The sequence below is a fragment of the Labeo rohita genome, chromosome 20, assembly GCF_022985175.1.
Source record: "Labeo rohita strain BAU-BD-2019 chromosome 20, IGBB_LRoh.1.0, whole genome shotgun sequence".
Lineage (NCBI taxonomy): Eukaryota > Metazoa > Chordata > Actinopteri > Cypriniformes > Cyprinidae > Labeo > Labeo rohita.
This window is the reverse complement of record NC_066888.1, coordinates 31,979,175-32,001,852: the sequence shown is the minus strand read 5'-3', so window position 1 is coordinate 32,001,852 and position 22,678 is coordinate 31,979,175. Positions and strand designations below refer to the sequence as shown.

Here is a 22,678-nt window from a genome sequence, read left to right as displayed (position 1 = left end):
TAAGACTTTTTAAGGACCCGCGGCAACCCTGATAGATACATTGTCTTTCAATAATTTAAGCACTTTCAAGTACCTCTTCAGAAATATTGCTGTTTTTAAGGGTTTTCCAGGCCTTACATTTCAAAAAGTCAAATTCAAGTACTTCAGGCACCTTGTATGAACTCTGTATCCATCAAAAATCTGAATGAGAGATGTGGTGAGTATAAAAGACAGAAACCAAGACAAAAAAATACATTTGAGCTCTTTTATTAACCGACTTCATCCAGCAGCAGAAACATGTGAGTGTTGACGTATGTTTGTGTTAGATCTTGTTGAACGCTGCGACATCCACACTCTGAACCTGCAACACAAAACAAACACGTCAAGCTTCACATGACATTTGGAGGCTAAAGCGTGCGGTTTATGGGAGCGTTACTCACGTATTCCTCAAACTTGGTGATCTCCTCCTCCAGGAAGTCTGTTCCCACCTTGTCGTCCTCCACCACGCAGTTGATCTGCAGTTTCTTGATGCCGTAACCCACAGGAACCAGTTTGGAGGCGCCCCAGAGCAGCCCGTCCACCTGCACCGACCGCACGCACTCCTCCAGCTTCGCCATGTCCGTCTCGTCGTCCCACTGCGAACGCCAGGAAAAAACAGATTAAAAACCAGGACTTGAGAGGCCTGGCCAGAAGGTGTTCTGTGTTGCTGTTGATTAAGGTGTCCTGGGTGGTTGTTAGGGTGTTGCTAGGGTGTCCTTGGTGGTTGCTAGGGGGTTGTGGAAGGCTGTTAGGGTATTCTAAGTATTTGCGAGGCAATTGCTAAGGTGTTCTGGGTGGTTATTTGGGCATTTCTAGGGTTTTGTGTGGTTGCTAGCATATTCTGGGTGTTACTAGGCATTTACTGGGGGTTGCAGATGGTTGCTGGGGGTTTCAGGTGGTTGCTAGTGTATTCGGTATGTTGCTAGGCAATTACTAAGGAGTTGTAGATGGTTGCTAGGGTATTCTAAATATTTGCGAGGCAGTTGCTAAGGTGTTCTGAGTGGTTGTTAGGGGTTTTGGGTAGTTGCTAACGTATTTGGGATGTTGCTAGGCAATTACTAGAAAGTCATAGATGGTTGCTAGGGTATTCTAAATATTTGCGAGGCAGATGCTAATGTGTTCTGAGTAGTTGTTAGGGGTTTTGGGTGGTTGCTAACATATTTGGAATGTTGCAAGGCAATAACTAAGGAGTTGTAGATGGTTGCTAGGGTATTCTTAATATTTGCAAGCCAGTTGCTAAGGTGTTCTTGGTGGTTGTTAGGGGTTTTGGGTGGTTGCTAACGTACTCAGGATGTTGCTAGGCAATTACTAAGGAGTTGTAAATGGTTGCTAGGGTATTCTTAATATTTGCGAGGCAGTTGCTAAGGTGTTCTTGGTGGTTGTTAGGGGTTTCAGGTGGTTGCTAACGTATTCGGGATGTTGCTAGGCAATTACTAGGAAACTGTAGATGGTTGCTAGGGTATTCTTAATATTTGCGAGCCAGTTGCTAAGGTGTTCTTGGTGGTTGTTAGGGGTTTTAGGTGGTTGCTAGTGTATTCGGGATGTTGCTAGGCAATTACTAGGGAGTTGTAGATGGTTGCTAGGGTATTCTTAATATTTGCGAGCCAGTTGCTAAGGTGTTCTTGGTGGTTGTTAGGGGTTTCAGGTGGTTGCTAGTGTATTCGGGATGTTGCTAGGCAATTACTAAGGAGTTGTAGATGGTTGCTAGGGTATTCTTAATATTTGCGAGCCAATTGCTAAGGTGTTCTTGGTGGTTGTTAGGGGATTTTAGGTGGTTGCTAGTGTATTCGGGATGTTGCTAGGCAATTACTAGGGAGTTGTAGATGGTTGCTAGGGTATTCTTAATATTTGCGAGCCAATTGCTAAGGTGTTCTTGGTGGTTGTTAGGGGATTTTAGGTGGTTGCTAGTGTATTCGGGATGTTGCTAGGCAATTACTAAGGAGTTGTAGATGGTTGCTAGGGTATTCTTAATATTTGCGAGCCAATTGCTAAGGTGTTCTTGGTGGTTGTTAGGGGATTTTAGGTGGTTGCTAGTGTATTCGGGATGTTGCTAGGCAATTACTAGGGAGTTGTAGATGGTTGCTAGGGTATTCTAAAAACTTGCGAGGCAATTGGTAAAGTGTTCTGAGTGGTTGCTAGCGTATTCGGGATGTTATGAAATAGCAATAAAATAAAAGTAAAATCCCCACTCCAGACACTCACAGGTTTGACATCTAACAGGATGGATGATTTTGCAATGAGGGCGGGTTTTTTGGCCTTTTTGGCGGCGTATTCCTGCAGCCGCTGCTCTTTCAGCCTCTCGGCCTCCTCGTCCACCTCTTCATCGCTGCCAAACAGGTCGATGTCGTCATCGTCCTCGTCTTCCTCCTCCTGTTTAGCCGGAGCGGGCGGGGCTTTCTGAGGAGCGGGCGGGGCTTTCTGAGGAGCGGCGGGTCCAGTGCCGTTTACGGTCGGTGCTGTCGACCGCTTCTCCAGCGCTGACATGCGATTCTCCATCTTACTGAGAGCAGAACGCAGCTCCTCCACCACTGAGAAACACAATGAGAACAATTAATGGAGTGCTTGCAGAAGATTTAGGCAAAATGTACATAAATGACAGCTCAAATGCAAATACTATGACATCACTGTTGTTTAGTCTGAATGATGAATATGCTGTTATATGTTCACCTCCGGATGCAAGTAAATAAATAAATAATTTTATTTTAAATGGGGTTTGTTACAACAAAATTCAATGTATGGAATTAAGAGAGATAAAGACACAATAGATGGTTAATGCATGCAAATGAGGTACTGTTAACCAAAACTTTATCATAAAAAAAAAATATATATATATATATATATATATATATATATATATAATAATAATAATAACAATAATAATAATATATATATATATATATATATATATATATATATAATAAAATATATATGCACTATATACATATACATTAAAAGTATATATTTTTAAATAATAAAAAAACATGATATATAAAAAATATAAATATCAAAAAATAAATCATGTATTAAAAAAGTAAACTATATATATAAAACCTAAAAAAAAAAAAAATTGAAATAAAAAAATTAAAACATAAATAGTAATATTTTAAAAGAAAAGCTAACAAAAAAACAAAAAAATAAAATAAAATAACTATAATAGTATATGAAAGAGCATAGTAAAAATGATTACAATTTTAAAATAAATTACATTGAAAAGTGAAAATTCTAACCATTAATTCAAACCATTAATTCAAACTATAACAATATATAAACAAACAATAGTAGTAATACTAAAAACAATAATAAAAAGCATATAAAAGCACACACTAAAACTGCTAAAAACTAAAATGAAAATGAAAACAAAATAATTAGAATAAATATTAAACTAAAATTACAATAAAAAAAAACAGAAAAGTTAATTCAAAATACTAACAAAAAATATAACAGTATAGAATTATTACTAAAATAACACTGCATCCAAACATTTGATGTTATCTAATTTCATAATTTATTTTTATTACAAATAGGATTAGTACTGTCTTATTGAAATTGAAAGAGCGAATAGTTTTTAATATTTTTTTTCAACTTCTATTCTGAAGCAAATGCAAACACACATGCAAAACTATGAGAATCTCATAACACACACCTTTGTGTAGACTCTGGTTCTCCAGCTCCAGGTTCTTCATGCGTGCCGCCAGCTCCCCGTAATCAGCAGCGCTGCCACCGCCGCTCTAAAAACACACATACACCAGAGTTCCCATCAGCCCCTGCTCCGATACACAACTGTGCAGTGAGAAAATCAGGTCTAGTTACAGCTACACACAAACACTACTAACCAAACACACAACTAGAGTCTATTACTACACTAACACTACACTAGTGCATCACATGACACACAACATAAATGTAGCTATTTTGTCAGAACATGCGATGTTTAGACATTTTAATTTTATAATTGGTGTTGGTAAGATTAATTTGTTTGTGAATCATTTTAGAAAGCATACACGATTAAAAAAAAAAAAAAGCTTAAAAAATAATTAATTTTAACCCTTAATCAAATGTTCACAGATGTTTTACATTTTATTCTTTTTTTGGTGATTTATTTTGATTGTTTGTATTTTTAAATTATTTATTTATTTATTTATTTATTTATTTTAATGTTACATTTTTATGATTTAAATATTTACTAGGTAAACAAAATCATATTTTTTATAATATTTCTTAATTATTTAGATGTTTTTTTATTATTTCATTAACTCACAATCTCCAGTTTGAAACTTTATATTGGTGGTTTATACAATAAAAAGTAATGAAGTAATAAATAAATAAATAAATAAATAATGAATGAATGAATAAACAAATTCCTTCTTGTTCTTATTTTTCATGATTATTTTAACTTTATTTTATATTTTTAAATCGTTTGGTTTAGAATGATTACTAACAAACAAATGGGGGAAAAAAACATCATCTTTAAGGTAATTTCAGAGCAAATACCTAAATATAGTACAGTCTTGTACATATAAACCAGTGTTATTATAGTTCAAATAAAACTATAAAATTGTCCGCTACATAAACATTACCTGAAATAAAATAGAAAAAAAAAAAAAAAAAAAATTTTCAGCAAACAATTCTCATTTTAATGTTGTACTAAAAATAAAAATAAAAACATTGAAAAACTAAAACAAACTAAGATTCTAATAAAATATTTTTACAGAAATTCAAAATACAAATTAAAATTATTACAGTATTGCAATAGCACTAAAACAACACTGACACAAACCTCACCACAAAGATGCAAATGTACAAGTGTTTGCTCTCGTTTCACAGCATAAACGTTAACATCAAATCCACACAGAAATGCATGCATCACAGATTTCTTCTGAAACTTTCTACAACAACATGCATGCAGGCATGCACACGCGTCACGCTCTGGCCGACTCTGGCGTGAGCTGCTTTGGTGCGTCACACGCACACTTACAGGAGAGGAGCGGTGGGAGGGGTTTGATATTTTAGGGGCGGAGCCTCTACTTGGCTGCAAGGTTGTCTTCAGCTACAGGAGAGACCATTATGAGGAAAGTGCAGTTGAAGGAAGAGAACAGATGCTTTAAGAGAGAAGAGCTGGGCTCTAGTGGGCTAGTGAGCTGCCTACATAGACAGCAAATCAGAGACACGTTTACAACACAAAGCCGGATTTAAAAGGTAGCTAGATGTCTATGTAGGCAGTAGACAGAAAGACGCTCAACTAGGGTTCAGGAACAGAGTAGAGTTGCACGATTAACCAAAATGAAACTGCTTAAAAATTGTTTTCTGGAAGTCCTGTGTTTTTCTGCCAAAATGAAAAACGTTTGAAAAAAAAAAAAAAAAAATTAAGACTGCGAAAAAAAAAAAAACTGTACTGTGATTGTACAATACAATTAAAAATTATTATTATTATTATTGTGTTTTCTTAAATACTCAATTTTTTATGCTTTTTTATTTATTTTATAAAATTACTATTATATTTCTTATTTTAATATTTTTACTTAGTAATAACAACCACAATAATAATAATAACAATAATAATAATAATAAACAAATGTTTTATTTTATTTATTTATAATTTCATTTTAAATCACAATTATTTAAACATGATTTCATGTCAAAATAAAATCTCAATGGCTTAATGTTTGAAAATGAAAAAACGAAAACAAAAAAACATTTTTACAGTTCATTGATTGATAAATCATTGATTTAAAACTTTTACATGTAAAATTTTAAACATTTTAATTTACTCATTTTATTTCATTTCTTTTTTTTTTTGGTAATAACAACATTATTATTACATTACTAATTATTATTAACATTACATAATTTTATTGTAAGTTTACAGTTGTACGCTAAAAATAAAATCATCATTATATTATTTATTTACATTCTTATTTAGTAATGACAACATTTATTATTATTATTACTACTACTATAATATTTCTAATTAAATATAACTTTGCAATCTTTGCAAAAAAGCTGCCTTGCAATTTTACAGGTGTACTGTAAAATAAAATCATCTCTATACTATTTTTCTTAAATATTTTTTTTATTTTACAGTAAAATAATATTTTTATTTTAACATTTTTAATTTTTAAGAACAACATTATTATATATTATATTGATATATACTTTTATATTTTTTTGTTCAAATTGTGCAAACCTGCAAAAAAAAATAAACCTGTAATTTGATTTTCTCCCAAAAATCGTGCAGCACCAGAAGAGAGCTATATTGCACCGTTCAAAGAGTAATGGCAGGTTTTTTGCTCAACTCACCCCAGCGAGAGATTTCTGGATGTTTTCTCGTGCTCTTGCGATATCTTGAAGGATGCTGTTAGCTCCAGTGTCCTGAGATGACAGACAGAGACAAACCTCAGTGAGTGTGCTGACATAAACAGAATTTCTGCAGAAAAAGTGGAGTATGGTGCTAGCATTGGTAAGCTCATTGGTTTAGTTCTCCGGGAACATAAAAACATTGCATGAAATGCATGACATTAAGTAAATGTACATTTGGAACAGACCTACAGACTGCCTACTTTTAATCAAAAATACAATGTGGGACAGTAGTATTTGCACATATGCTGTACACACTCATTCAACAGTTGCAGTGGTATGTGTATTACTTGTTTGGGCTGCGTGGGTCCGTTCATCCTCTCGTAAAATTGCCGTTCTGCTTCATCGTAACGTGGCTTATCGAACCAGATCCTCTCCTGCGCCAAACACTCTGCTGCAGTCATCCTGCAAAACACACACGAGAGCTGTAACAACCTCACTAAACACTAAACCAACATCTTAAACCTTCACATTTCAGAAATGTGCTACTACAGACCTTCAGTGAAGTGGTAAAGGACTGTATGTGAATTTCTATCTGTATGAAGATGAAGTGTATGAGACTAAAAATACGGCACACAGCAGTTTTGGGGAGCAAATTTAAATGCAAATGGTTCTTATTATAGTTAAAATTAAAAACCTTTTTAAAAAAAAAAAAAAAAAAAAAAAAAAAAAAAAAAAACTGCTAGTTGAAAAAAAAAAAAAGTACTTATTTTATTTCCGCTAATGAGGTACTAAAATAACAAACAAAAAAATAAATAAATTAATTAATTAATTAAAAAATGAATAATAATAAAAACCATATGGGCATATAAAAACCCCAAAACAATAAAAAAAAATATATATACATAAAAATGACAAAACAACCCCACAAAACACAATTGCTAATAATTTCAAATTTAATTTAATTAAAAAAAAAAAAAAAAAAAAAAGGCAAAACTAAAAACTTTTCTGCCAAAATAAAAGTTAAATGGTTTAACATTTAAAATTGTATTTTTTTTGTACTGCAAAATTATTTTTATATTATTATTTTTTAAATACTCTTTTACCCCATTTACAGTGAAATAATATTATTTATTTTAGTATTTCATTTACTAACCTTATTATTATCATCATCATAATTTTTATTAATTTTATTTCAGCTACTTGCCAAAGCAACATTGCTCATTTTCATTTAGTTAAACTTGATGTCCCAATAACAAAAATAAACAATAAAACATTAATAAATAAATAAATTAGTAAAAACTATGCAGACATATATATATATATATATATATATATATATATATATATAAAGAATACAATAATAAAAAAAATAAACAAGTTAATAATAAAATAAATAAAGTAGTAAAAACTATGCAGAAATGTATATATCCTAAAACAATGACAAGAAAAAAACCCAAATAAAATTAAATAAATTTCATTACAATTAAAATGAAAAATGCATAAACATAAAAGCTTGGTGGTTAAATGTTTGATAATAATAGAATAAAATAAATAAATTTTAACTTAATAAAAGCTATAATAGTATCTCAATGACTCTAAAATAACACTGTCACTCCCCAAAACTGGTGCATGTTCATAACACTACAAATAATATATGTATGTTAATGCAACCATGCAAAAATGTCAAACACAATGAAAATGACATCAACCAAACAAATGAAAAACCCAAATGATACAAAACTGAATTCAGACAAATGACTCGTCCAAGCCAAAACAACGAACAAACACAGCAAGAATGAACGCGTAAAAAAAGACCAAAGAAAAACGACGAGAGAAAAATATGCGATGACATGAAGATGGTGAACAAAAGGAGAAAAGGTTGTTAACATCTCGTATGTAAATGGGTGAGACTAATGATTACCTGAGAGTAAAATGTCATTTTAAAGCGACAGTTCACCAATTCTGTCATTTACTGACCTTTAAGTCGTTCCAAACCCATATGACTGACTTTTCGGCATGAAACATATAAAACGGCGCTTCGTATGAACGTAATGCAGGTTTGGAGCAACATGAGGGTTGAAATGACCTTTAATTTGCTGGTGAACAAATGAACTAATAAACTACAATGTGTGAGGAAAGTGTATTTTCTCAACCATCGAGTCATACTTCTTCTGCTTCTGGCTAGAATGGTTTACAGCTGTTTTGACGGATTTCGCCGCAGCTCCTTCATAGAAACGAGTCTCCGCCTCCACATAGCGACCGCGATCTAGCCACACCCTCTCGCTGTCGGCATGCAGGAAATAGCAGAGCTCCGCTCCCTGATTGGTGGTGACTTCATCGGAATCCCGCCGATCGCAAACCACAGGCTTTTTTTGCCCGTTATTCCGTCGTTTGGAGTTTGATTTGTCGCTGCTGGTTTCCGGGTTTCTCGGTGGCGAGCTCCGGCCGTACAGGTTCTGATAGAAAGTCGCCTCGGCTTTATCAAAAAGGGGCTTCTGTAGCCACACCCCCAAAGGAGGCGGCGGCAAGCAAGGGAGGCCGTTGATTGGTCTCGAAGCCGGCGTGGGCGGAGTCGGGGTTTGCGATTGGTAGCCCTCGTCGCAGTTGGCGGGCTGCAGTTGGAGAGATCTCGGCTGGTTGGGAAAACGGCCCACAAACTTGCTCTCGGCTTGGTCAAAATTGGGTTTGTTCACCCACACAGCTTGAACGACATGATGACAAGCCTCTTGCTCTCCATGCCGGCAGGTTTCTTGCTTGTTTCTTGCGGAAGAACTCGCAGGAGCCGTCGTGCCGTTTTGCTGCTGCAACAGTCGTACGTAGTAAAGACTCTCCGCTCTCTCGTACGCGACGCGGTCGAACCACACCGCCGAACACTCCGATCTCAAACCCTCCAGCGCCGCGCCGGACAGACACCCCTCGGCGCCTGCGGTGGTTCGGTCCGGCTGGCGTTCGGAAGAACCGGAATGATTCGAAGAAGAATTCCTGTTTCTTCTGTTGCGCATTTTCTTGTATCCAGAAATACGGAGAAGGGTTGATAAATAAACGGAAAAGAGGAAAAGGAGAGTGACAGGGAACTGGAGAATTAGTCACACAGCAGTAGGTTAACATTAAACATGAAGTGTGTAAACTGTATGTTGCGATGTACAAATCTATTTCCTGTTTAAGCGCAAATTATGGGAATATAAACAGTTTAACATTTTAAATTGACAAGGCATCTTAAAAGTGACGTAAGACCGTGAAAAAAAGACAAAAATATGTTTTGAGATGTATTATTGAGCCCTATGATTTCTGCGACGCGGAAAACACGGACGGAATTGCAGGATGAATTGTTATAATTTTTAAATAATATTTTTTAATGGAATATCTACCAGAAAATTGTAAATACACAAAACAGTATGTCTGAAAAAATAATAATTAATTAATTAATAAACATATTTAAAAAATAAAATAAAATAAATTAATTGTAGGTGTTTTTGATTGTTTAAATTTTATAAAACATTAAAAAGTAATCCAGACAATTTATGGAAATCAGAGAATTTTATAAAAATAAAACTGAATTTGAGAGAGAGAAAAAAAACATTTCAAAGCACCTTAAAAATGCCATTTTTGTTCAACTTTTAATAAATTGCTGTTAAATTGTGTACGTTTCATTTTTGCGATTAATTAGACATGCTTTTTTGATTGATATTTTTTAATTTAACCATTAAAAGAGTCTAGAAAAATTAAAATGGAAAAAACGGAATCCAGAAAAATCGGAATTTTGAAAAAAAAAAAAAAAAAAAAAAAAAAAAAAAAAAAAAAGGTTTTGGGAAAAAATAAAACAGATTTCATAGAGCCCTATATTACTTAAGATGGATTTGTTACAAAAACCACTGCTTTAATGGATGTAGGCTTTTAGCATGCTATATTTATAGTCTAATTATTCAAAAAAGCTAAATAAGACCATATAAAGGCAATATATGGAAGCTTATTTCTTTCACCTAATAAGAATAATAAAGAGGTAATTGCAACTTTTTATCCGACAATCCAGATTTTTTCCCCCTCACAATTGCACTTAATAAATCACAACTACAAGTTTAGATCTTGCGAGTCAGAATTTTCTTTTTTTACATCTCTTAATTAATAATTTACAATTACAAATGTTGCAGTTTCTTTTTAAAAATATTTTTCAGGGCTGCAAAATGATTAATCGCATTCCAAATGAAATAATGTGTGTGTACGGTACATTTATTGTGTATATATATAAATACACACGTACATGTATATATTAAGGGAAAAATGTGTTAGATTTATATATAAAATATTTCTATTTATATATAATATAAATTATATACAAGTATAAATAGACATACATACAAATATGTATATCATAAGATATATACACAGTACACACACATTTAGTCGTTGAACAAACTTTTATATTAAATGTAATTATTCGCAATTAATCGTTTTGCAGCCCTGGTATTTTTATTCTGTGGTGAAAATGCAAACACATATTGAGAAACCTGTTTGGAGACAATCATTATTTGATATCATTTTGAAGGCACTTGCACAACATAATTTTCACCAAAAAACTGAGAACTTTTAATGCACTTCAGCCGTTCACTGAAACACCAGTGCTATTTTGTAAGGCTGAAATCTCAATTTTGAAAACGGGTTTCAAAGTGGAAACATTTGAAAACTATCTTTTTGTCTCCATGTGAACTATAAAAATCACAATTTTGTGAAAAGACGATTATGCGTTCAGTCTATAGGAATACACATGTGCGTAGTGTTATGTGGCATCGCCAACTACATAATACATCGTTTTTAATTGTTTACAAGGATCCATGTGAACGGGGATCATTTTGACCATGTAATCCTTACACAAATTTTTTCCAAAATGCATAGTGCTCTCATTTTTAGTGCCTCGTTGTCATCTAAACGTACCCTTTGTTAAGCAAAAAATTACACACTTCAGCTTTAAAGACAGACACAATCACACATAAAACATTCTATGGTTGCATTAGATTTAAACATGAAATACACTGAGCTTTACAATGACGTCAAGCTCAAACGAATAAAAAAAAAGCACAAACTGAGAGTGTGACGCAGAAAAGAAAGGACAATCAAATTCAGAATGGACAAAACACACATGGGTCGAAAAACATGAAAACGTTCAAAATTTGTCCAAACTCACCTTCAGCAAACAGGGAAAGCAATCAAACAAACAGTATGTAGCTGAACGTTCTTCTCATCCACACGAAAGCAAGCAATAAACCATAAAGTGCAATTAAGAAAAATATTTATGTCTATACTGAATCTCAAAGAATGAAAGGACTCATACCGTGCATGCCCTCATAACGAAGAACTGTGGTGAAAACATTGTACAGTGATGGTATCAGGTATTAATATCAACGTATTTTGATATACCATGGTAGGTATCATGGTGCTGTGCGCATTTTAGCTGGTACTACTTTGTTAGTCTGGCATGATTATACATAATTTAATGATTAAGGTCACTTAATTCATATAAACATTTTCCAATTAAGCTAATATGACGTAGAATCTAAATTAATAATGAGGAAGTGGTATTATAATATTTAATACTAGATGAGTAAAGTTTGAGAACAAACTTTAAGTTGTCTTGAGAAAGCCTAGCCTGAAAGTTTGAAGCAGTTGTAAAAGTATGGAAGCAGCTAGCATGTTACTAGCATGTTGTTATCACGGTTAGCATGTTATTAACTTGTTGTTAGCGTGTTTCTAACATGATTAGCATGTTGCTCCCATGATTAGCAAGTTACCAGCATGTTGCTAACATGATTACCAAGGTAACAGCATGTTGTTAGCATGATTAGCATGTTACTAGCACGTTGTTAGCATGTTTCTATCATGGTTAGCAAGCTACTAGCATGTTTCTAACATGATTAGCATGTTGCTAGCATGTTTTTAGCATGATTAACAAAGTTGTTAGCATGTTTCTAGAATGATTAGCATGTCGCTAACATGGTTCTGGCATTATTAGCAAGTTGCTAGCATGTTTCTAACATGATTAGCATGTTGCTAGCATGTTTCTAACATGATTAGCAAAGTTGTTAACATGTTTCTAGAATGATTAGCATGTCGCTAACATATTTCTGGCATGATTAGCAAGTTGCTAGCATGTTTCTAGCATGATTAACAAAGCTGCTAGCATGTTTCTAACATGATTAGCAAAGCTACTAGCATGTTTCTAGCATGATTAGCATGTCACTAGCATGATTAGCAAAGTTGCTAGCATGTTTCTAGCATGATTTGCTAGTTGCTAGCATGTTTCTAACATGATTAACAAAGTTGCTAGCATGTTTCTAGCATGATTAGCATGTCGCTAGCATGTTTCTGGCATGATTAGCAAGTTGCTAACATGTTTCTAACATGATTAAAGTTGCTAGCATGTTTCTAGCATGATTAACAAAGCTGCTAGCATGTTTCTAACATGATTAGCATGTCACTAGCATGTTTCTAACATGATCAAGTTGCTAGCATGTTTCTAGCATGATTAACAAGCTGCTAACATGTTTCTAGCATGATTAGCAAAGTTGCTAGCATGTTTCTAACATGATTTGCTAGTTGTTAGCATGTTTCTAACATGATTAACAAAGTTGCTAGCATGTTTCTAGCATGATTAACATGTCGCTAACATGCTTCTGGCATGATTAACAAGTTGCTAACATGTTTCTAACATGATTAACAAAGTTGCTAGCATGTTTCTAGCGTGATTAGCATGTTACTAGCATGTTTCTGGCATGATTAGCAAGTTGCTAGTATGTTGTTAGCATGATTAGCATGTCACTAGCACGCTGCTAGCACGTTTCTATCATGATTAGCAAGTTATTAGCATGTTGTTAGCATGATTAGCATGTTAATAGAATTTTGTTAGCATGTTTCTAACATGATTAGCATGTTACTAGCATGTGGTTAGCATGTGGTTAACATGATTAACAAGTTACTAGCATGTTGCTAGCATGATTTAGATAGCTCGATAGATTAGAAATATTAGAAATATTAGAGTGGAAGCTTAAATGAGTGTAAATGGATTAGAAATAGTACATAGAAGGGAAGCTTGATTGAGCCTCAAGGGATTCTGGGAGTTTAGATTTGAATTTTGTCAGTTGGAGTTTGAAGAGTGTTGCTCATTTGAACATTCCGTCAATGTAAGTCTATGGGATTTTTGGTGGTTTTGAAAGTCTGGTTTACGAAAACTGTAAGCCGGATCAGTCTGAAAAGATACAGCACACCGAGTCAGACCAGTCTGAAGATCTGGACCGAGTTTGGTCGTTCTAGCTTGAAAGCTCTAGGAGGAGACAGATACCGAAATTTGGCTCAGAAGAAGAAGAAGAAGAATATTAAATAGTAGATCAGTAAATTGGCTTTCTCAAGATAACTTAATTAACACTTAAAAATAATTCAGTATTACCAATACTTAAAAAAAAAAAAACTTATTTATACAATTCTCTCATTATTTATTCATCACCACGCCAACATTTATTTTATTACTTGTCAGTGTGAGCGTGATTGTCAAGATAAGCATATTTCAGTGTCCAATTAGAAGGAAAGAGTGAATTTTAAAGCCTAATCCCTCATTTTGTTGATTCAGAAAATAAACAGTCTAGATCTAGAGATCATAAAATCAATAAATCTGTATAAATCTCCGGTTTACCACGAGATCATCTGATTTAACAAGAGTATGCGTCATTATATATAATCTGGACTTCCTGCACATGGAGGAGTCAGGCCCATCAAACAACATACTGGATATTTATACAAGTTAAACGTATTTTCATTATGACAACGACTGTAACATCACCACAGGCTTTCTGTCATGTAACGATCACGTACTGATTATTCGTACGTTAATAAATAAACATACAAAAGACGTCTAACCGTCCGTTGAGCACGATAAACACCCCGCACGTTTAAAGCAGAGCATTACATAGTCATTCAACTCTAGAAAAACAATAAATGAGCATGAGCAACTGTAAACCGAATCATTTTTCCACACAAATACTCACTTTAAACGCTTTGGTTGGTGTTGAATGAATCGCTGCTGCTCGCCGCGCGCTCGTGGAACAGAAGGAGAGAGCAAGAACCGCGCAAACCATTCCCGCTCAAGACCGGGGGAGATCACTGCCACCAATCGCCACAAAACTACCAAACATTACAACGATGCGGCTTAAATGTATTCTAGTCAGTTTCGTATTTATATACGTATAGATATAACACACAAATGTGCCACGGAAGAGTGTTTTAAATTATATTTGTCATTAAAAAATTTTCCACATGGTACATTCTGTCACTGTTTCCCAGCGCGACTGCGTATATGACGTCATCAAATGATGGGAAAGGCCCATTTTTATTATTTTGTGGAAACGACAGTGAAAGCATGAATCAACGATTATTCTAGCTGCATCATAACATCTTCTGATGTGAATTGAGACGTTGTTGTTTTAATTCAACTGTAATTGTATTCTTAAAGACAAATATATTATACAAATAAATACGTGTCGATTCTTTTTGTACATTAATATTACGTTAATATTACTTATTTTATCCATATATACAAAGTTTTTCATTCACAAACGTTTTTAAAACATACCTAGATCTGATGTTTTATTGTTAGACTTCACAAATACAGGGAATAATACTACATATATAGCCAATGCATTTCAGCCTGCGTTTATTTATTGCATTTATGCATTTATATTGAAGTACAGCAAAAACAGTAAAATTCTTCAATATGTTTACTATTTAAAATAAATGTTTTCTGTTTGAATATATTTTAAAATGTAATTTATTCCTGTGATCAAAGCTAAATTTTTAGCATCATTACTCCAGTCTTTAGTGTCACCTGATCCTTCAGAAATCATTCTGATATGCTGATTTGCTGTTGAAACATATTATTATTATTATTATTATCAATATTTAAAACAGTTAAGTTAATTTTTTCCAGGATTCTTTTAAGAATAGAAAGATCCAAAGATCAGCATTTATCTGAAATATCTTCAAATATTAAAATATATATATATATATTCAAATATACCCGTGCTGCTATTTATCTGTAACATTATACACTACATCATTCAGAAGCTTGGAATATATATATATATATATATATGTGTGACCCTGGACCACAAATCCAGTCATAAGTGTAAATTTTTCAAAATTGAGATTTATACATCATCTGAAAGCTATGTATGGCTTGTTAGGATAGGATAATATTTGGCCCAGATACAACCATTTGAAAATCTGGAATCTGAGGGTGCAAAAAAAATCTAAATATTGAGAAAATCGCATTTAAAGTTGTCCAAATGAAGTTCATAGCAATGCATATTAATAATCAAAAATTACATTTTAATATACTTACAGTAGGAAATTTACAAAATATCTACATGGAACATGATCTTTACTTAATATCCTGATGATTTTCGGCATAAAAGAAAAATTGATAAATTTGCCCTTTCCGATGTATTTTTGGCTATTGCTACAAATATACCCGTGCAACATAAGACTGGTTTTGTGGTCCAGGGTCACATATATATTTTTGGGGGGAAAGATATGATTGAAATTAATACTTTTATTTAGCAAGGATGCTTTAAATTGATCAAAAATGATGATAAAGACATTTATAATGTTACAACATATTTCTATTTAAGATAAATAATAACAATAACAATAACAACAACAACAATTCTAATAATTTTTTTTGAGCAGCAAATCAGAATATGCGACATGTGACACAGAAGACTGGAGTATTGATGCTGAAAATTCAGGATTGAAATCACAGGAATAAATAACATTTTAAAATATATTCAAATAGAAAACAGTTATTTAAACAGTAAAAATATTTTTTAAAAAAGCTACTGTTTTTGCTGTACTTTGGAACAAATAAATGCAGGCTTGGTGAGCAGAAGAGCCTTCTTTTGACTGGTAGTATATATATATATATATATATATATATATATATATATATACACGTCTAAGAGCTTACAAAACAAAGTAAAGAAAGCAAGGAATCTCAGATTCATTTATTTTAGGCATTCTCTGAATCCATGTGCAGAACATAAACTGAAATCATCTAGCACATTCTCAATGTGTAAAAATGTCCCCATTTCAGAGCTGCTTTGGTTTCTGAATTCAAGTACCTTTAAAAAATATCAAGCACGTAACAGACGTGTAGCTAACAGCCAACATGGGTTTTAGTTGCTGTATGCATATTGGCTCCTTAAGACTATTCCATTTTACAAAGAATACACAAGTTTGAACTTTAAGAAGCACCTTCCAATCTGTTATCAAGGCCTCAGTAATCAACACTCTGAAACAGCGACTACTGGATATGCTTGGTGCATGAAATAAGACTTTATGGTTTTAAGTTAATCATCCCTCCTGCAATCTGATTTACATTCAGGTATCGTAGCATCTCTAAATGTGAATCCTCGCTCTACTTCTTCCCGAGTTCTCTGGCTCTTTCGGTCGCCGCCTCTACGGCTCCTATCGTAGCCGCTCTGAATCCTCCCTTCTCCAGCGCATGGATCCCGTGAATCGTGGTCCCTCCAGGAGTGCAAACCTCGGCCTTCAGCTCCGCAGGAAGCTTCCCGGAATCACGCAGCAACAAACCAGCACCCTGCAATGCCACACGCCAGAATTTTGCATATTCTGTAAATCTGCATTTGACATGCTAAGGTTGACACTTGTAGACATTGTAACAAAAAAGCTAGTTGCAAACAACCTCCAAAATAAATAAATAAAGCACAAACTACAGTTTTATACTGTAGACATAGCAACAAAAAAACTGTTGCACAAATCTCATCATTTCATTTGACATGCTAAGATGGACGAGCAACATTTTCTTAAAGTTAAGCACCTCCACGAAGATTAGAGGGTCGTGTCTTTATGTTTTGTTCATTCATGTACAAACACTTACCACTATTGTCTGTGCTGCGATATGTCGAGCCAGAGTACTGGGCATCCCCATTTTAAGAGCACCGTCCGCCAGCGCCTCCGCAAACACATACACCTACATGAGACATGTATTCATTCATTAGTTTATTTAGTTTAATTATTTATTTACAGTTTTTATTTAATTATTTTGTAGCCCTCAGTTTTAAAACTCCTGGTCTAGGACACTATTTATGTGCATGCATACTTCATTCATCTAATTTTTAGTAATAGTCACTCACAAATGCGACACCGCTGCCACTCAATCCCACGTGGGCATCGATCCAGGTCTCAGGCCCCGCCTCCACCAATCCGCACGGTCTGAGGAGGGTCTTCAGGAGAGTCTCCTCCTCCTGTCCCGCACACGAGCCGCAGGCGAGGAGCAACGCCCCTTCCAGAATCATGCAGGGAAGATTCGGCATTATACGAATCACACGTGTACCAGCAGGCAACAGCTATGAAAACAGACAGCAATACAATCTAATGTTTCACAGAAAAAAAAAATTCAGATATAATTTTGATCATTAAGATATGTGACCCTCGACCACAAAACCACTCATAAGTGTAGATTTCTTTAAAATTAAGATTTATACGTTTGAAAGCTAAATGAATGTATGGTTTGTTAGGATAGGACAATATTTGGCCAAGACAACTATTTAAAAATCTGGAATCTGAGGGTGCAAAAAATCTAAATATTGAGAAAAACACCTTTAAATTTGTCCAAATTAAGTTCTTAGCAAAGCATATTACTAATCAAAAATTAAGTTTACGGTAGGAAATTTAAAATATCTTAATGGAACATGATCTTTACTTAATATCCTAATGATTTTTGGCATAAAAGGAAAATCAATCATTTTGACCCATTGTTGGCTATTGCTACAAATATACCCGTGCTGCTACTTATGACTCGTTTTGTGGTCCAGGGTCACATATAGTTTTGGACTAAGAGTCATAGAGTGATATAAAGTATAACCAAAAAATAACAGAATGTACCCAAATGGTTATTTTTCAAGTTAGTATTTTTATAACCAAACCTTTTAACAAAGTTGCAGGTGTTATTTTTTTATTGTACAGAGCTTAGTTTAATATAGCATTTAATAAAATGTAAAAATTAGATCAATCAAAACGCATTTTAATGATCAGAAAAATCTAACTTTATGGCTAAAATATTAATGCTGGGTTAAGGGCAGCTTGAAAAACATAGAAATCATAAACTCGTAGATTTGTTTTAATTTTCATTTACTGCGCGCCACTGATTTGATCGGACTTCACGCGCTTCTCAGTGTTGCCAGGTCCGTAAATTTACCGCGGAATTGGGCTATTTTACTGTTATTTACTGCTATAATACTGTTGCCGCGGGTTGTTTTTTTCATGTTGAGGCGACCCCACTAACGTGATATTTAGCCCCTGAAATGCTAATGTTTCCAGGGGAACCCCGCCAGAGACCCCAGAACGCGATTTTAACCGGGGAACTCCCACTTTAAACGCTATTGGGCGGGTTTTGTTGTGAAAACCTGGCAACCCTGGCAACCTCTCTTTTCTTCCACCGAACGCCGCGCACCCGCGTAATTTAAAAATTAACGGTCATTTTGGTTTAACGGCTTACTTAACAACATTCATTTATGGATCTATTTATTGCATAAATACTCATAAATATTACAGATATGAGAGCAAATATGATTTTGGAGCCATTTGATAAGCTTATTTTGAAGAGAACATGATGCTAATCGAGAAGTTTTTGTTTACCAACCGACAGAAGCTTGTGCCGCTAAACTGTACAATTCAGGTAAGAAGTTAATGTATTGATATCCTACTATTATAATTATTTACTCATTTTTAATGTCAATGAATAAATGTAATAGTTTAAAAAAAAACAAAAATGAAAAAGGAGGATCTTGCGCTTGGTTTTATTCACATGTAACATGATTTCAAGTCAATAATCCCACCAAAGAGCACTTTTTTTGCACCTTATGAGAATTTTATTTGGATACACAGCAAACAAATGTCAAGAGTTTAGTTTTTTTTTGCTCTTTGGTGGATTCTACAGTTTAAAAAAAACAAAACATTCATTGTTATTTGTGACCCTGGACCACAAAACCAGTTTTAAGTAGCATAGGTATATTTGTGGCAATAGCCAAAAATACATTGTATGGGTCAAAATTATCATTTTTTCTAAAGTAAATATCATGTTCCATGAAGATATTTTGTACATTTTCTACCGTAAATATATCAAAACGTAATTTATTTATTGATTAGTAATATGTATTGCTAACAACTTCATTTGGACAACTTTAAAGGTGATTTTCTCAATATTTTGATTGTTTTGCACCCCAGATTCCAGATTTTCAAATAGCTGTATCTCAGCCAAATATTGTCCTATCCTAATATAGATCAATAGAAAGCTTATTTATCCAGCTTTCAGATGATATATAAATCTCAATTTTAAAAAATTGACATTTATGACTGGTTTTGTGGTCCAGGGTCAAATTTGATGCTGAACAAAAAAAAGTAAACTCCGTGTGCCCCGTAAACTATCTTATTTAATCTTCTATATGATGGTTGATGTGTTCATTATTATATATTGATTAAACAATAAATAACAACACAATATGGGCTGTTATAAGCGTCTATGTAATACCGTTTTATTTATGATTAAAGATGTATGAAGAAAGAAGAAACAAGATGAACTGAGGATAGGGGAACATTATAATAATGTTGTACAAAAACTATTCTTTTTATAGAAAAAAAAACCTTCCCTGGCTAACCAAGAACAAACCTTGGAAAAGATGGGAGTCAAAAATGGTTGGCTGGGTAAATCCTCACCTCTTCAAGTGTTTCTAGAGTGATTCCGGCTGCCATGGAAACGATGACGTGTTCCTGAGTGACATTCTGGGAGATTCCATTCAGCACCTTTGAGACGAGGTGAGGTTTGACAGCCAGGAAGACCAACCGAGAGCGATCGACAACCTCGACATTTGAGTGAGTGACAGAAATTCCTCTTTCCTGTCAGAACATTCATACAAACCTGTCACAGTAATGACGAGTTAAGCTGTCGTCACCTACTCCAGATCGCACAGTGGAAATAAAGGAAAACCTTTTACGCTATCACTACAAATGCATTACATTACTGGCTTATTAAAGGAATCTGAGTGTGTATATACTTAGCAAGCAGAAAATAACAAAGACTTTATATGGATTATAACTGAATTGATAATAAAGCCACGTGGCATACCTGAAAGCGAGGAAGGTTGTTCATGGATGGAGCACTAGCAATTATATTACTAGGTGGAACCTTCCCTACAAAACCACAGTAAAACCACAGAAATTATTATATATTATTACTGAAATGTTCATGCCTCAGTGTGTTTGAATAAAGTTAACTCCTAATGATTAACTAACACTTATTTTACTGCTTATAGTCAGTAAACAGTGTTGGGGAGTAACTAGTTACATGTAACGGAATGACGTAATTTAATTACAAAATAAATGTAACTGTAATTAGTTACAGTTACTGAGAAAAAAATGTGTAATTAAATTATAGCTGTTAAACTATATGATCTTGTTACGACATATAGCGCAACTGTGCTCACGGTGACCCGAGTTCGATTCCCGTCTCGAGGTCCTTTGCCGATCCCACTCCCCTCTCTCCTCCCAGCTCTTTCCTGTTATCTCTCTACTGTCCTATCACAATAAAGGCATAAAAAGCCCTAAGTAAAAAAAAAAAAAGTCTGAATTTGTGGTGGCTGTGCTTTAAATTAAATTATTACATGGTTCTGTGGAATGCTTGATTCTGATTGGTCAGTCATGACGTTCCAAGGTATGTTATTCCCCAGTAACAACTGGTAAAAGCTAATAACACAGACTCATTCGGGGCAACTTAAGTCAGTGCTATATGCTTGATAATTTTTCTTGGTGGAAGCTTTGTGTTTGGTTAGCTAATAAAATATTAAAGCTTAATTCAATAATATGTGGACAATTTCTTAATTCTGTCATCCTGGTATCGTGGACTCGCTCTATTGTTTCATACAAATGCAGCTGCTGCGTTTTTATTTTTTATTTTTTGTACATTGTAATGGATTATAAGATAACTAACAAACTAATACTACTTACTTAATTATTTATGTGGTGAAATGTTGTGTAAGAAAACTGGTATGACTGCACTGTATCCCTAAAATGTCTAGTTTGAACTTGCTGTTTGCTAGCAACTGATTTCTTCATGGAAGCTTTGCGTTCAAATATTTCAACTCAGATCAGTGTTTCGTGTCTAATTATTTTGACACGAAACATCTAAATAATCTATCAAGCAGATGTGTAATAAGTGGGATAATGTTGTTGATAATGTAGCCAGTTGTTATCACAAAATAAAGATGTATGTTATCCCTTATTTATTATAATCAGTAATCAGTGTTGAGTGCTACTGCAAGGTTAACTCTACCTGGTTTAAATGTTTCAAAATGATTGAACAGTTGAAAATATTAGAAATTTAGAAAAGTAATCAAAAAGTAATGTTACATTACTTTTTAAAGTATTTGAAAAGTTACACTACTTATTACATTTTAAATGAAGTAAATTCTATTACATTTCTAAAGTAACCTTCCCAACACTGTCAATAATGTATATATTAAACTAATTAATATTTATCTGTGTAAGCTGACAGTATCTTAAATGCACAGCTGGCAAAATTCACACTGACGTAACGCACATTTAAAGTGACGTAATCGCAAACGCACCTGACGCAATGATGCCCTGCGCTATTCCAAACGCCATGTTTCCTGCTCCAATGAATCCGATCTTAAGCTGAGACACATCCTGAACTCAAAGCAAACATTATTAACATTAATAAAGACGTTATGTGATGCTGCCGACATCTGTTCACCAAACATACAGCTGCCAATTTAACAGGAACTACTCACCTGCTGATTTGCAGGTGAATCGCTGGTTTTCACTGAACTCTCTGAAATATTCATTGTTTATTTAATGCAGCTTCAGCAGCTCCGTGTGAAACACATCAGTGTCTTGACTCGTGTCAAACGCATTACACTTTCTTCTTTACTTACATATACACAACTACAACAGATACACTGACACCTGCTGGACTGGATCAATGAATTTGTAAACATCATGCATAAATCAGACCACAAAATACATTAACTAGCCTACCAGTCTAGACACAACGTTGTAATATATAAAGTTTATTACAGAGCTAAACGTTTATTTGTTTCTTTTTACAGTATAGTGAAAAGCATCATCAAATTCAATGTGGATATTACAAGAAGATATAAAGTAGTAGCTCCAATATATTCGGCTCACTACAATCATTCCCAGACTTACATTTGTGTGATTGCAGAGTTGTGAAGATTTTAACATTAATTCTAAAATTTAGAAAATATTCATGAAAAGAAAAATTAAA

General features: G+C 34.0%; 2 protein-coding genes across 6 annotated transcripts; both read right to left on the bottom strand.

Annotated features, from left to right (window-relative positions):
• Window positions 1–230: 230 nt before the first annotated feature.
• eef1db (eukaryotic translation elongation factor 1 delta b (guanine nucleotide exchange protein)) lies at window positions 231–18,751 on the bottom strand. Of its 5 annotated transcripts, XM_051138554.1 has the most exons (10): window positions 14,346–14,429; window positions 11,495–11,544; window positions 8,482–9,320; window positions 6,663–6,777; window positions 6,316–6,387; window positions 4,994–5,065; window positions 3,662–3,746; window positions 2,221–2,546; window positions 420–614; window positions 231–340 (listed from the first exon to the last, which is right to left on the bottom strand). In XM_051138554.1, exons 3-10 carry the CDS (start codon window positions 9,315–9,317, stop codon window positions 302–304), a joined length of 1,740 nt encoding a protein of 579 aa, XP_050994511.1. In that variant the 5' UTR covers window positions 9,318–9,320; window positions 11,495–11,544; window positions 14,346–14,429; the 3' UTR covers window positions 231–301. The 5 variants fall into 5 exon arrangements, with proteins under 5 accessions (XP_050994511.1, XP_050994512.1, XP_050994515.1 ...); XM_051138555.1 differs by lacking the exon at window positions 4,994–5,065 and having other exon boundaries at window positions 14,346–14,425; XM_051138558.1 differs by lacking the exon at window positions 8,482–9,320 and having other exon boundaries at window positions 14,346–14,417.
• On the bottom strand, window positions 14,941–22,313 carry pycr3 (pyrroline-5-carboxylate reductase 3). Its single transcript, XM_051138567.1, has 7 exons — window positions 22,182–22,313; window positions 21,999–22,077; window positions 20,501–20,565; window positions 20,092–20,271; window positions 17,511–17,723; window positions 17,255–17,347; window positions 14,941–16,954 (listed from the first exon to the last, which is right to left on the bottom strand). Exons 1-7 carry the CDS (start codon window positions 22,233–22,235, stop codon window positions 16,772–16,774), a joined length of 867 nt encoding a protein of 288 aa, XP_050994524.1. The 5' UTR covers window positions 22,236–22,313; the 3' UTR covers window positions 14,941–16,771.
• Between the last annotated feature and the right edge of the window lie 365 nt (window positions 22,314–22,678).